General features: G+C 38.2%; 1 protein-coding gene across 2 annotated transcripts in view; it reads right to left on the reverse strand.

Moving 5' to 3' along the window:
* The window catches only part of Cntn3 (contactin 3), a 264,165-nt gene that overhangs the window by 150,321 nt on the left and 97,848 nt on the right, over window positions 1-15,996 (reverse strand). For both annotated transcript variants that reach the window (XM_004629518.2, XM_023713332.1), the window contains one exon: window positions 4,661-4,756. In XM_004629518.2, coding sequence (XP_004629575.1) covers window positions 4,661-4,756 — 96 coding nt within the window. The remainder of the gene's footprint in view (window positions 1-4,660; window positions 4,757-15,996) is intronic.

Consider the following 15,996-nt stretch of genomic DNA (forward strand, 5'->3'; position numbering starts at 1 on the left):
TACTGCAGAACTCTGGACAGCGGGCACACCATGCAGGTTCTTGTTTTGCTTCCTCATTGCTGTGTGATATTTGGGAAAGTGCTACCTCTGAGTCACAATTTCAAAACTATCAAATTGTAACCCTAAAAAAGAAACTGTGAATCTCTGTGCTGAGACTTAGCATCCCAGCAAAGATGCTCCACACATTTTCCTATGTATAACTCACATTTATGGTCTCTTAGTGCTCCGTTGTGCATCTTGAGGTCACAATAGAAAGTGAACAAAATAAGAAAAAAGTTAACTATCAGCTGGTTTCTTTAGTATGAGAAGTCCAAAATATGAACAAGTTATAGAGTAAAATAAAAGAGAGATAGTAGGAATGGGCAGGCAGACCCTGCAGAAATGGGAAGGGCATCTGAAGAAGGAGTGAGAAGGAAGGGCTGGGGATGCGGAGTCAAGACAACAGAGAAGTTGTACCCATATGTGCCCAACCCCCAAATGTGTGGAATTATTATGCATTTTTCTCACTCTTCACTCATTCCTAGGACAAATACCCAACACTCAAAATGAAGGAAGGAAAGGTTTATTTTGCTCACAGTTACTGGAGGTTTCAATCTGTACTCGACTGGCTCCAAGGCAGAGTGGCACATGGCAGAGGGCAAACTTTCATGGCAGCAGCAAAGAACAGAGAGCAAAATGGCTGTCTGAGTAGCAGCAACAGTGGCTGCAAAGAGCAAGTCTGTCTCCCTTAAGTTGCATGCAGGCTCTCTGCCCCAGGCTGGGAGTAGTACTCACACCCATAATCCCGGCAGCACTCACATCCATAATCTCAGTGGAACATGAGTTAATCACAAACTCTAGAAGTCCGTCCCATGACTGCACGAGGCTTTCAGGGACAACTAGACCTAAACCATAACACTATTATAAATATATAGTATAATAAATATGCAAGTAAGTATGCAGGTTTTAGCTTGAGATGTTCAGATATAACCCGCTGAGAGCTCATACTCTTGGCATCTCCAGGACAGAGCTTGAAAGTTCTTAGATTGATGCTCATCCCATTCCTCTCCACACTTAACCAGAAGAATCTCATGAGCATAAAATTTCCATAAATATCTAGCATCTAAGGAACACTCAATGAACACAGATTAGGACTACCATTGATACCATTATTATTGACTTTTGGTGCTTACACTGTTAGGCTGCTTAGGCTGCTGTAAGAAGAAATCTAATGAAGGCAGAGAAGCAGAAAATAACAAATAAACAATAACAATGTAAACAGAAAATAACAAATGTAAATATTGCCTACCACAGGAAAGAGAAGGAAGGAAGCTCCTGTGAAGAGCGGTAACCGAGTGGAGACAGGAGAGTCAGTGTTTGTCTGGGGGACCCAAGTGGCCCCCAGGAAAGGCCATAGAACTCTGCAAAGTTCTTGGTGCCTTACACTGAGCAAGCTGAGAGTCACCACATCAGCTGCCCTCTGAACTGGCTCCGCTTCCCCTGAATTCAAGTCCTAAGTCACCTGTGGGAGAGAACACCAGTCTGCTGCCATGTGGTGGTGTGGACAGAACTCATTCCAATCCACCAGAGACTGTGACTGGCCTGGTGAGCACCCAGGGCATTTTGGCTATTCAATGCTTATATGTAGCATTTTAACTGTTCAATGCTTATAAGAAAATAACGTTTCTTTAGACTTTGAAGAAACATTTTTTTTATTTATGTGTGTGTGTGTGTGTGTGTGTGTGTGTGTGTGTGTGTGTGTCCAGCTCAGCCCCAGGGGGCGGGGCTGGCTGGCATGTGGTGCTGGGGGATTGAACCCAGTCCCTGTGCTTTGCTAAGCTTGTTCTAAGTAGGTGCTTTAGACCACTGAGCCATCTCACCAGCCCCAACATTTTTTAAGTTTTCCAAAATTTTAAAGGATTTAAAATTTCACAATGTGGTCCGTTGTTCAAAAGATAGTTGTTGACCTTCTCTTACATACCATCATTGCGTTAGGCACTTGGGTCAAAACAATGCGTCAGCACCATGGAAATGAACTGTGACTATGTCAGGACACACAGGTCAATGAGAATAACGGTTGTCTGTTTGGTTTTTGTTGCTGTTGTTTTTTAATCTGAACCTCACGCTGTGGCCCTGGCCAATCTAGTGAAAAGTCTGACATGTCCTTTATCCTTTAGGGTGAGTGCAGGATGTCTGGGGAGCTTTCCTTTCTTGCTCAACTGCATGTTACTAAATGTCCACAGTCACTCTATCTGACTGCCCTCTGAGCAAGAAGAGAACTAATGACTCCAAAGGCAGAGGTGAACCAGGATGTCATGTCTTGGGACTGCTGCTGTCAACAGGGTATATGCAGAGCTCTGGGCAGCAGACACACCATCTGGGTTCTTGCTGCACTTCCTCATTGCTCTGTGATATTTGGAAAATTTCTATCTCCTTCATCATTTGGACCCTGTTTAATATAACAGCTTTACAAGAAATGCCCAATGGGTGCATAGTCAGTCAATTAAGCTTCCCCTTCCTCTCATCAATGAATATACTAATTAAAAAGTACTAAAAGAAAATTAATTAATTTTTAAATTGGGCAAACAATTCCAAAAATTTTTATAGGAATGTGATATTGTTTTCTACTGCTTTGAGCCAGGATAAACTTAAGTAATTTTGGTATATTCTTACTAGATGTATTTCTAACCATTACTCAGTTCTATGTATGTCTCTCTCTGTTTTTCCTCATAATAAATCCCTTCTATTCTTTCAAAACCTTCTTCTTTCTCATTTCAGGGCTTTTCAGTTGGTAGATCAACCTCCATCCAATAGCTGAAGTGAAAATTCCACAAACAAACATCATGCAGCTATTTTCAGTAACCACTGAGAAACACTGTGGTTAATCAGGATCATTAGCTTTAAGGATGGCAAGAGACTGGGGAGGGGCAGAAGGAATGAACTTGCCAATGCTGACAATGGAGAAAGAAGAGCTGAGAATACAGAGAAGACTCACTGTTTATGGAACTGATTGAACTCCTAGATTCAGCACACTGGGCTTTCAGGAGCAGATGCTTGCATGGAGATTGGGATAAAGGCATTCAATCCACAATCAAAACTGAAAAAAGAAGGCTATAGAAGCGGGCCTAGGTAAGAAAGAAACTGTGAGATGGTCTGGAAGAGATTTGGTAATTCTTGCAGGAAGCTGTAGATTGAATGCTGCCCATCAGAATCACCCTCTGTTGGTCAGAAATGGTGGCCCAGGCATGTGCTGGCCTTGCTAGTCACCAGATGTGCAAGCCAGGGTGGGACCACAGGGCAAAGCCTCTGTGTGCCTGGGAGCTTAGGGCCAGCTGCTGACGCCCACCCCAGAGCAAGGTAGCAAATACTTCTGGGTTAGCACAACTCTTTGCAAACCCTACAGTTCAGTGAGAAAGCCAGTTATAGTGTGTGAACGCCCTATCTTCAAGCCAATCTGACTTCAGTTGCTTTAATGTATAATCAAAAGACTATGCTACCTTAAAAGTTCAGGTTCCTCTGGATCTTCAATATTCCAGGAAAAAAATGTACTAAATTAGGCTAGGAAACTAAATGTAGCCACATACGAGCAGGCACATTAGCAATCCTGTTACCTAAGTCTCCAATCTGCAGGCTCCACATGGCTTGTGTTTTTCACATGGTCACATATTTATGATCAGAGATATTTGTAGTATTAGATTGAGATTTCTGATTCAAATTGACAATTCACTAGGGAAAAAAAAGGACTTTTTTGGCACAGAACAAAATCTAGAATACTTTCATTTGTAAAGGATATACTATAACTTAAAAAAAATACTTCTTAATTTTACTTCTGGCGAGAAAGAACCTCCATAACTTATTTATCTCTCAGTGGTTCTCAATTTCTCTGTAACGGAATGCGTTCATTTCTCAGAGAACACTGATTTATATATTAATAATGCCCTCTTTGTCCCACAAGTGGCCAAATTTACAATAGTGAGCAAGAGAGCAAAATCAAACCAGCATTCCAGGCTCATACTGGGAAGCCAATTCAATTCTTTTCATAGGTGCTAAAGTTCATTTTCACTCTGGGTAGTTGTATTTTTAAGCTTCTGGATTTCTGGAAATATATTTCAATTTACATAGGTGTATTTTAGATTGCTGTATTTTGATCTATACCGAAGCAGTATAAAATTTGCAATTCCAATAGTTCAAGGAAAGTAAAGTGAATACACATGTACATATCATTTTTGTATATACTACATATATAAAGAGATCCAGTGGTACATATTAATGATTATGCATGTCTACATATATGAATGAGAGAGACAGACAAAGATAGAGAGAGACAGAGAGAGAGAGACAGAGAGAGAAACACTCAATTTGTATCAGGGACTATGGTCTAAAGCTAAATAACAAATGGTAATGGTATAAGCACAAAGCATTATTCAGCATCCTTAAGTAATCAAAATCAATTTGATCTCAGTTGCCTTTGAGCCCCTCCTTGTTAGAATGCATAGATTATGTATATAAACCCTTTGGATGTTTCATATTTTGCAGAGTACTTATTATTCCTATTCAGTTGACAGAATCTACTAATGCTCGGGCTTTCAGGTAATTCACAGAAGCAATGACAGTATGCATGCCACAGGCCTTGCCCTGAAACTTAATAAATGGAAAAAGCAGAAAACAGGGCTCTACTTACCACCCGAGTGTGGCGGAGGACCACAAAGCAGCACAACTCCCTGGCCTTCGCGCACTGACACTGTACTTCTCATTTTGGTTTTAAAATTTTCAAGATCTGATTTGAAAACAAGACAAAATAATACCAATTTTTAAAAAATGAAACCAAATTTTTATACCAAAATATTCTTTATTTAGAAGAATAATTTTAAAAATCCCTTCTCCAGAATTGAAGAGGAGAATATTTCTTTGAAGTCCAAAAATAGGATGTGGATTCCTTTATTTTGGCTTCTGGAAAACCAGCAATACCAGGCCAGTATGCACCAGTGAATTCTGAGTTGCCATCGAAGGGTCAAAAGAGCATGGGGAACCAAGAAAGACAAAGCATATGTTCGAATGACCTAATCGGAAAACACCATGGTTCAAAGGCTGAAATAACATGTCCTGAATCAAAAAAGCATTCATAAATATGATTTCCATATCTGCCCCAGTGATTCTCTGTATCATAAAGACTTTTAGCTTCACCTTACCATAATAATAAATTATTCATGAATTTTCCCTTAAAATATTTGATCATCAACTTCCTAAGTAACTGTTGCTCTACCTGTGATTAATGTTATTTTCAAAAATACTCCAAAGTGTTCAGTTCCTGGATATAGGTCCTATTTGTCCCTGTCCTTCTCACCCTTCTGAAGAGGTGGTAGATCAGTAAGCAGAATTCAAAGAAAAACAGTGAATTGGATCACTTTTATTTATAGCTATTAAAAACAAACGTCTTTTTATAATCATCAAAGGAATATTTTTTTCAAATGTTAATAAAATTTTTAGAAAACAGCAACCAAGATGTGAAGCGCTATCTCAGCAGCTTAAGCACCTGCCTGGCAGGCACAAGGTCCCAAGTTCAGTCCTTGGTAGTGCATGTACCAGTGATTATTTTTAGAAAAGATGTAATTTTTTCCCCCATAAACAACCCAGGCCAGCAAGTACTGATTAATACTTTCTAGCTTAAACCTCAGCCCAGAGAAATTTCTATGGGCTTACATTTTGTTTTATTTTTGAAAAGTTTAATTCTATCAGGAAAACAGAAGAAATATCTACTGTTTCTCTAAACTCTCATTTAAAAAATGCTTGTGAATTACAGTGAAGACACTTTGGGCTGTCCCTTCTACATCAGAGTAACTGCGCTGCCAATCTGTGGGAGAATCCGCTTGCCCCGCACCGTGACGGCTGCTGCACGGTGCAGCGGTGATGGCCGCGCAGGACACGAGCCTGAGCACACAAGCTGGGAGAGCTCAATTTTTCTTTGAAGGATGTAAAAACAACAACAATTATCTTTAAAATGATAAAATTATCTGGAGGCACTCATCAATATCTTAATATGATTCTGTACACTGGAAGCGAATAAGAAGGCTTATTTTAAGTTATAACCATGCAGAAAAGCAAATCGGCAAAACGCAGATTATGTGTGCCCAGAAAAGAAGAAAAACGGTGTCTGGGGCCTCTAAACATGGTGTGATACAGCACGGTATCATCCTGGACCTTTAATTAACATGCAACATTCTCAACACGTTCGGGTTCGAGAAGTGTAACTGTGTAAGAACTGAAAACCCAGACCGTCCCCGCCCTCCCCATAGCGAGGGCCAGAAAGGAAGCACTTCGTACCAGAACGCAGCCTGTTCATGACGAACTGATTTCCCAAGGCTACTTTCTTGACAAGTGAGTATTTATAAACATTGCTATTTTTCTGCCCAATGCCTTATTTTCTCCGCCACATAATTACCCACCGTGAAATTTTTTCCCATCAATGATTTTAGCTACAAAATTTTCTTTTAAAAAAGGTTCTACTGATGCCACTACTGTCTCCTCCAAGGGAAACTGTGTCCTGTCTAAGCAGATTAACCTCACACGGACCTGTACACTGGCCCAAGCACTTGACGGACACAGCACGTTAGGGCCATGAGCACTTCCTGACACCCAGTGTGTGCAGTTCTTAGCACACAAGCTCTGAGATGACTTCAGTGCGGTCACCAGGGCTTTGTTTATAGCCAGCTACTGTAAATATAGTAGATTCTTTCCTTCAAGTACAAGACCATCTCCTGAATTCTTACCCTATAGTCTCAAGGTATGGTCCAAGGACACACTGGGATTCTTGATGTAAAAATGAAGACATATAACAAGCATTTAAAAACATGAATTAGGATTTCTGGGGGTTCTATCCAGGGGACTGAATTTTTTTAAAAACCCATAGATAAACCTTAAATACACCAAAATTTTGTGGCTTCCCATTAAGATATGTAAATTTCAATCCATATTCAGCATTTCAGAATATTCCTCAAATTTTTCAGAAGTTACCAGATACTTATAAAATAGAGAATCCTTTAAACATCTATAGGCTGCTAAGGATAACAAAGGAAGAAGCCCCTTATTAAAAAGTATTTGTTGAGACTGTATGAAACAGCAGCCTATTATATGTTCAATTTGGAAGTACGAATTACCAGGGACCTGCTTTCATGGTTTAGATCTGCTACAGTCCCCCAAAGTCTCCTATGTTCAGAAGTAGAGGGTTTTCATTGGAAGGCATCAGGATCATAGGGCATTGTGCTCATGACAGATGGATCCATAATGAGTTAGTGGGTAAGTATGACGTTAAAATCTGGGGCCTAGGTAGGAGGAGGTCCTTTTGGGTGTGACTTCGAATATACCTCCCAGCTTCTCCTCCCTTCTCTGTTTGTTGGTGTCCATGTGTGGCTTCCCTTGCATACAGGCCTTTCCATCGTGCTCTTGCTGCATTTGAGTCTACCCACAATGGACCGAAACTTCTCAAACTCTAAGCCAAGTAAGCCTGTCTTTTTTTTAAATTGCTAGTGTCAGCTATTGTGTGAGAGGCAACAGTAAAGTGACTAAGAGACAAGCCTGAGGCTGACAGTGGCACTTTATGTGGCACTGGTGAGTTGGGGGGAAATATAAATATAAATGGACACTTAAAAGGTGTAAAGGATGCTTTAGAGAGCAGAAGTTGGCCACATGAGCGCAGGTAGGTGTGTGGCTAGCGGTGTGCAGTAATAACTCATTAGGATTTTAATCTGCATTTCCCTGGTGGCTCATGGTGCTGGCCATCTGCTTATGTGCTTATGCGCCACACATACATCCTTTTCAGTGAAATATCTGTTCGTGTTTTTTTGCCCACTTGCAAATTGGAAAACAGATTCTTTTGAGTTTAGAGTATGCTAGGTAGGCTTCTCTTATAGAATAAGTAATTTGTACATAATGTATCAGGCAGTGAAGCATGAATGCGGAGGAACATATATGCCAGAGTTATGGACTAACAGGATTTTCTAATTTTCATAGAAATGCTAGCCACTAGGAGAAAAAAGTAGTGTAAGCTTCTAACATATTGGATCATTAAAATACGTAGTGGCAGACTGCATGTAGAGCTCAAAGGCAAATTACATTATATATGGTCAAATTGTGACAAGAATTATAGTCTCTCATCAGGACAGCTCTCATCAGGATGAAAATAAATATAAAATAATCCAATATTGAGTGGTAGAAATTTTGCAGCCTTTTCTCCTTATCTTTTCTCTAATGCTGGCAAATTCTGCCATGAATTTGGGGGCTTAGTGTATCACGAATTTAGAATCAAAAAAATTTATTGAAAAGTATCACAACACTATTTCTATAATCTTACTTAATGGCAAGAACATAAAGGTTTTCATTTAATATCAGAAAGTATGTCCATTCTTGCCTCATGCTGTCTATTAACACAATACTAGCAGTTATAATTATTGCAACAAATGAGAAAAAAGCACAGAGTTTTGAAAAGAGGAAAGTAGAATTCCACTTACATAATATTATTCTATTGTCTAAATTAAAAAATAAAAAGAAATCTAAAAATTAACAACAAACAAATTTTTCTTGAATTGAATTAAGTAGGTCATAGGATAGAGTTTCTTATACTAACAATGAACATAATAAGATCAAAATTAAATAGTATTCAATCTTCTACATTCATTCCAAGGAATATTAAAATTTAGTCATCCATGTAACAAAACATGGAAAGCACCTTACAAGGTAATGATTAAAAAAATTACAAGGACCTAAAAAATGTTAAGATGTATTATATACAAAAATTATTAAAGTCCATATAGTTGTGTTTCCTAAATCAGTGATGGAGAACTGTTTAGAGCTTTCAATGAAACAAACAGCCCCTGTGACATGTGTGCCACAGTTTCATGTCTCAATTACTGTTCCCTCATTGCTGGGACAAATACCTGACACTCAAAATGAAGAAAGGAAAGGTTTATTTGCTCACAGCTGTGGAGGTTTGAGTCCCTACAATGCTAGATCCAAGGCAGACAGCAACAGCCCATGGCAGTGGAAACAGCAGAACGGCAAGAGCAAATGGGAGGAGCAGCAGCAGCAATGGCTACAAAGAGCAAGTCTGTCTCCCTTGTGGTGCACTCAGGTTAGCCGCCCAAGACTGGGGGAAGTACTCACAGCCCTAATCCCAGAGGATCATGAGTTAATCACAGACTCTAGAAGTCCACCCCATGACTGCAAGAGACTCTGGGGGACAGCTAGACACAAACGATAACAGTTTGCCACCACTGCCCTAAATTGATATGCAAGTTTAATGTAATTTCTGTCAATACGCAACCTTTATAACATTGTATAGACACAAAGAAGCCTATATGAAAATACATACATAAAACAAAGATACCTGAATAACTGAAGCAATTTTGACTAAAAATAATAAAGTGGGAAGAATCACTCTACCAAATATTAAGACATACTGTATAGTCACAGTGATGAAAGTAGTGTGGAATTGGCAGAGGGAGAGATACATAGACTTATGGAACAAAATAGAAAACTAGAAATACATATAAAAGTAGCTGAACTGATTTTTCACAAGTACACAAAATCATTTCAATGGAATAATAGTAATAATTTCAATAAATGGTGCTGGACAAATTGAGTAAGCAGTAAAAAAAAAAAAAAAGAAAAATGAACTTGAACCTAATACTGCCTCATGTTCGAGAATTGGTTGAAACTGACACATAAATTCCAATACAAAAAATAAAACTACACAACTTCTAGAGAACTTCTATAAAAGAAGAGTGACCATCTTTGACATTTAGGAATTGCTAAGCAGCTTTTAGATTTGACACCAAATGCATGGTGCATAAAAGGCAAGAACAAAACACTGGAAATCATCTAAGTCCAAAGCTTTTGCTTTGTGATATCCCAAATGAAGAATATGAAAGGGCAAGCCAGAGAGTAAAAAAACAAACAAACAAACATAATTTCAAGCCATTTATGCAGTGATGAAATAAGTAAGATCTCTAAAACTTCAATAATGGAGAACACACTATATCAGCTGCCTTCTCACTGCTGGGACAACAATCCTGACACCTGCACTCTGAAGGAGGAGAGGTGCCCTGGCTGGAGGCTGCAGCGGACTCACTCCATGGTCAGTGGCCTCACTCTATGGTCAGTGGCCTCACTCCATGGTCAGTGGCTACAACACAGAAATGACGTGGTGGAAGAGTAGAACAGAATGAAGATGCACAACCAAGAGGAGAAACAGGAAGAAGAACAGAGCTAGGGACAAGACTGTATCCCTCTAAGTCATTGCCCCAGTGACACAACAGCAACCAGGCCCCACTTTGTAACAGCAGGCTCAGCTATTAACTCATCAATTGATCAATCCACTGGTGAATACAGCTCCTCCATGATCCAATCACATTCCAAAATCCACAGCTCTGAAAATGCAAGTCTTTGGGGGGCCACTTTAGGTCCAAACAATAACGTGCACTATCCAATTATAAAACGGGAAAAAGACCTAAACTGATATTTCCATGTAGTGGACAGATGAGTGGAAAATGTACACATAAAAGAATGTTCCAAATCATGTCTCCAAAAACAGAGGAGATGTAAAGAAAGTGGCTTCATGCAGCACTGTTTGTGGGGTTGTTAAATGATAGAACTACTCTGCACAACAGTTTGAAAACTTTTATTTCATAAAGATAATCACACAAATACTGTATGACCCATCAACTGCACACTTGGGAGTTTAACCCACGAGATGAACACACATTTGCAGCAAAACTTGTACAAATAGTTTATACAGCCTTATTTGTAATATTCAAAGTATAAACAACCCAGGTCTTCCAGTGGGTAAATGACAAAGTAAATAGTGGTTCATATAAACTATTGTCTAATACTCAGTAATCAAGAGAAAGTGACTATTACATTCTACACTTGCATTGGAAAATGTTAAGAAGTGATTTCTATCTTAACTACATGATTGATACAAAAACTTACATATATGATCAAATTGTACAGCATGAAGAGCTGATAAAATCACACTCATCGAAAGCCTGTGTGACATAATCTTGTTTGAGGATCTAAGGTAACGTCTTAGTGTTTTTAAATTAAAGGCAAAATGTTACCTAGTAGTGATAAACTGTACTAGAAACAAAGATATAGGCAAGGCAGTGGACAATTATTCATGATGTTGTAATGCATTTAATGTAGTGATCAAACTAAGAAATTACCTAAGAAATATAAATGACCAAGTTGACCTGGAAATAAACAGCCACTGTCAATATAAAAAAGTTGTGCAGAGCCATGCAAATCTTAAAACACCTTTAACAAACACAGCAAAAAAAAAAAAGGAATCAAAATCAAGACTATAATTTGGTGAAGATTTTCACCTTCATCTTCAGCATATGAAATGCTATAAATGTAATCACCTGTAGTGATTCAGAAGGTAGTAAACTTTCAACTTGTTGACCAATTTCAATAAAACATGCTTACTACAAGAAAACAAACAACTCTGTTCAGTGGAAAATCCCAGCCTGTTTTCCAATTTTTATAGTACACACAGAGGCATCTAGAAGACTTAGCCACCCCTCATGTGAGTGTTAGATATAGCTAACTAACTCTTTAGTCATCTCTAATATTAAAAAAAATAATAAAACTCGAGCACTATATCTGGCTGTTTATCTGGATCCATAAATTCAAAATGAATTCAAAAATGTTTCCTACAGTTTTGTTCCCTTTCTCACTAATATCAGCCCACACAACAAGAAAGTTATTTTATTTATTTATTTACTTATTTTCCTATTTATTTATTTTGTGGTACCAGGGAGTGAACTCAGGACGTTGTGCTTGCCAGGCATGCACTTACGCTACTGAGCTGTCTCCCCAGTCCCAAGAAAGTTATTTTTACATAAATAAATTCCTTCATTTATTCACATTCCCTCATTTCTGTTTGTATTTCTTTAGTGACTTAACTTTATTGAGAATTTACCAGCACAGTTTTGTTAACAAATACAAATAATCCCACCAATGGAGCCGAAGGACAGGAAGTTAGCTGGTGGACACAAGCATCGCGTGCACTCGGGGTAATTGACAGCACCCTAGCAGAAATGGATCAAGCTGCTTAGTGTGAGGGCTTTGCGTTGGACCTACAAAGGCAACAAAAAGAGATGGAGGGGATGCCTGTGCCCACTTTTAGTCTTGTGGAACTTAAAATGCAATTATAATAAACATTCAAAATGTTTAGGGCTTTTCCTTCATATATTACTGAAGAATTATTTATAATTAGATATTAAAGGTAATAGTACTTACTGTTAGTTAAGAATGGGGCTTAAGCAAATGTTCAGTCTTGGAAATATTCAAAGACAGACCATGGTCCCCTGTCAGTCATATAATTCACATAACATACCTAAGCTCACTCCTCCATAGAGTGAGTGGCTGTTAGGACAAAGAAGGGGACTTTCTAGGCAGGGGAAAATGAATTTAAAATTTTAAGCAGGTGTGGAAAACTGAAGGTGTGTTTTGTGATGAACACTGAACTACACTCTATGGCTGAAGGGACATGAACTCCACAGGAGAGGAGACAGCACGTGTGGGAGATCAGCCCACGGGCTGAGTGCACTTACTGTGCAGTGTAAATCCCAACATAATGGGACTTGAGATCAGTTCACTGCAAGTGAGCCTTGGCACCACCATGGCTTACTGTAGCAACTTCATCAGATTCTCTAATGCTGTTGAATGACAGCTCTATGGAAAATGCAAAAGGCTGTATTGTAGAGCTACTGTGAAAATCAATACACTCCAGAAAGTTTTTATTCCACTGTACAGTAAATCCTTGTATCTATTAATTCTTTCATAGACTCATTTAGTCAATGCTAAAGGATCCTATCTGTTAATATTGGGCATGCTAAGTTATAAAATATCAACAAGCATATCTGAACCATATGCTTCATAAAATAACTGCAATAAAGTTAATATGGTATTAGTAAGCTAATAGAGAGAAATAGATATACACGAAATTTGGGATAATTTAGAAATTTTCCATGAAGACTATATTTTAAAAGTCAACTTGATTTTAATATGGCAACTCAAAAGCTAGGGTTCTTATACAAAACATCATCAAATTAAGAATATTGCACTTTAAAGACTATTAAAGAATGCCCTATTTTAAAAAAAATGACTGCAATCCATGGTCATGCAGTGTGCTACAGAAAGAAGCTGAAATGATTAATAACACAAAGAGGTACTCAGCCCTTTCACTTAGTAACACCCACTTACCAATTTAGAAATAAACATGTCATAAAATGACGAGATTCTGAAAACAGGAACAAATCAAACCACTTCAATGCAGTTACTTTAATTATGTTCTCAAATATTTTTAAAAAGCTTTTAAATGGTCTAGATTAAAATGTCTTGATGATTTCTTTAGCAAAGAATTTCAAATTAGGCTTCAGCAGAAGGATCTGCTATAAAAATGGATTCTATGGCCTTACACAAGGTCCTAGTCTCTTGGATATCAAGCCTTTTATGTGAAATATGCAGATAGAGTAGCTTTTGTTAGAGACCTACCAAAAGAATTATATGAATGTAGAATTGTTGGTGTGCATTAGGTGACCAATAGCTGTTCAATGGCTTCCTTCCTCTCCTAGTCGGAGAAGTCCTACATCTCTAGCTCACATCTATCCAGATTTTATCATTTAAGATTGATTGATTGATGGACTGATTTGGTACAGGGTCTCACTACACAGCTCAGACTCATAGTGCTCCTTCTGTCTCAGCCTCCCCAGGGCTGGGATGTGAGCCACCACACTCTGTTTTAGTGGCTGGCATGGTGCAGCTGTGGTACCCAGGATCAAAGGGTCCTTGCACTTGCCATGCAGGGTCTTAGACCAGTGAGCTATCTCCCCAGCCCTTGTCATTGAAACCCAACTAAAAAGAATTAATCTTTCAGCAAGCTTATCTTACCTATATTTATTTATTTTTAATTTTTAGCCTTCCCTCGCTGTCTCTCTCAAGACACAATCATTTCTGTTCTTTTCCCCACTATGGGTGGAGTTGTTAAATAACAGACAAAAAATTTATGACTGTTGCCTTTAAAACATGTGATGTTTTAGACAGAATGCAGCCACCTGGGTTCCATCCCCAGCATGCAGTGCCAGCCCAGCCACCGGGGTGTGCTGAGACTGTGATTGAGACTGGGTGTGGTGGTGCATGCCTGCAATCCCAGCACTTGGGAGGCTGAAAACAGGAGAATCACTATGAGTCCGATCTACATAGTCAGACCCTTCAGACCCTGTAGACTCTGTAGACCCTGTTCTAAATTTAAAAAAAAAAGACATGTGATTTTAACAATGAATACAGCATGTTACAGTATAAATGTATGTTCATTCATCATAGAGTGAAAAAATTACTCTAATGTAGTAATTGTTCTAACTCTACACACACACACACATGCACACACACACATGCACACACACACACACACACAGCAGAATCCCTCGCCCGCTATATTTGCAAATATGCAATTTGCTCTTTAGTGCTTTACTCAGGAGAGATTTTCTGACTTAACGTCACAGTTCACAGGTGATAAGAACAAGTATGGGCTGGCATTGGAGGAGCACCCTCCCTAAGCTCAGAGAACTTAATTAGGCTTACTTTTTTAAAAAATTATATGATCACTTCAACTGAGCATTTTCCACTGAAATGAGAAAAGAACATCAAAGATTATTTCATGAACCTCTTGAAAAATTACTTTCTTTATTTAAGCACATAAAATGGAAATCACTTTTCAAGGATCAGTTCTCATTTGAGTATTTGGTTATCTAGATTTGTACAGATTTCACCTAATATTACCCTCAAAATATCTTTCAGAAAGACAACACACATATAGTTAATCTTATTTTTTTATCCAATCAAACCAGGGGCAAGAGTTTGCTGTTGCTTAACAGCACAGTGCTGGTAAAGAAAGTTTCAGAGCAGGCAGATAGATGCCCATGGTGTGATTTCAAAGATGGAGAAGAGAGGGACAACACCAGAACTGAATCTAATCCTGACACCCTTCCCTTCTCAAAAAACTTCACCTCAAAAATGATAATGTATATCCTACTGTAAAGCCCTATTGAAATCTGTTCATTCTTTCAATCAATGATTGAATAACTCAATAACAACAGTGTCTACAAGGCTGACTAAAAGAGACGCACTTGGTCTTTCTGAAACCTCTAAGCTGGTTCCATTTCCTACAGTGCCTTGAGTTCTGTTCGCAACAACTATGGCTGACATCTGCCCAGGAACCCCTGTGTGGTTGATCTAAAGATAAAAGGCAATGAACAAGGAGACAGAACTTCCAGTACATGTGTAAAACCACCTACTGGGGTGTCATGGGGTCCATTATTCATCATTTCTATAACCCTCTGTGCCTTTATTTTTCTTCAACATCATTGTATAATATCACGGAATGTATTTATTGTTTAGTAATTATTTAGTACCCACTTCCCTCACAAAAATATAAGCCTCAAATAGCATAAATCTTATTCTGAAACATTTTTATATCCTGAGTGAACAGTATTTCACATTTATTATGTACATAGAAAGATATATTATTAATTGATTTCAAAAAGAGATTTCACAATAGCTTTATAGTATGATTTCAAGTCAGGGTTTGCTATGTCCCCTACCTTGCCTTTCTTGCCCTGAATATTCTTTGCTATTCTAGGTTTCTTTTGGTTCCAAATGATTTTTAGGAACATTTTTTCTCATTCGGTGAGATACACTGATAGTTAAACAACTAATTTCTCCTAGTTTGTTGAAAAAAAAGGTTTGTACCAATATTGTTTGTACAATTAAATGGCTTTATCTTGGCATTTAGATATCTGAGTAAGTAATTTAAAGATAACATTTTGCAATGTATTAACCGTTCTTATCCTCCTATTATCTTGTGTTTAAAGTTTCGTTTATTTTTTTCTTTAAAATTAAAAAAAATGATATCGATAAAAAGAGATCTAAGTTTTCTGCACAAAACAAATAATTGATGATCTC

The sequence above is a fragment of the Octodon degus genome, unplaced genomic scaffold, assembly GCF_000260255.1.
Source record: "Octodon degus isolate 3935 unplaced genomic scaffold, OctDeg1.0 scaffold00030, whole genome shotgun sequence".
Taxonomy (NCBI): domain Eukaryota; kingdom Metazoa; phylum Chordata; class Mammalia; order Rodentia; family Octodontidae; genus Octodon; species Octodon degus.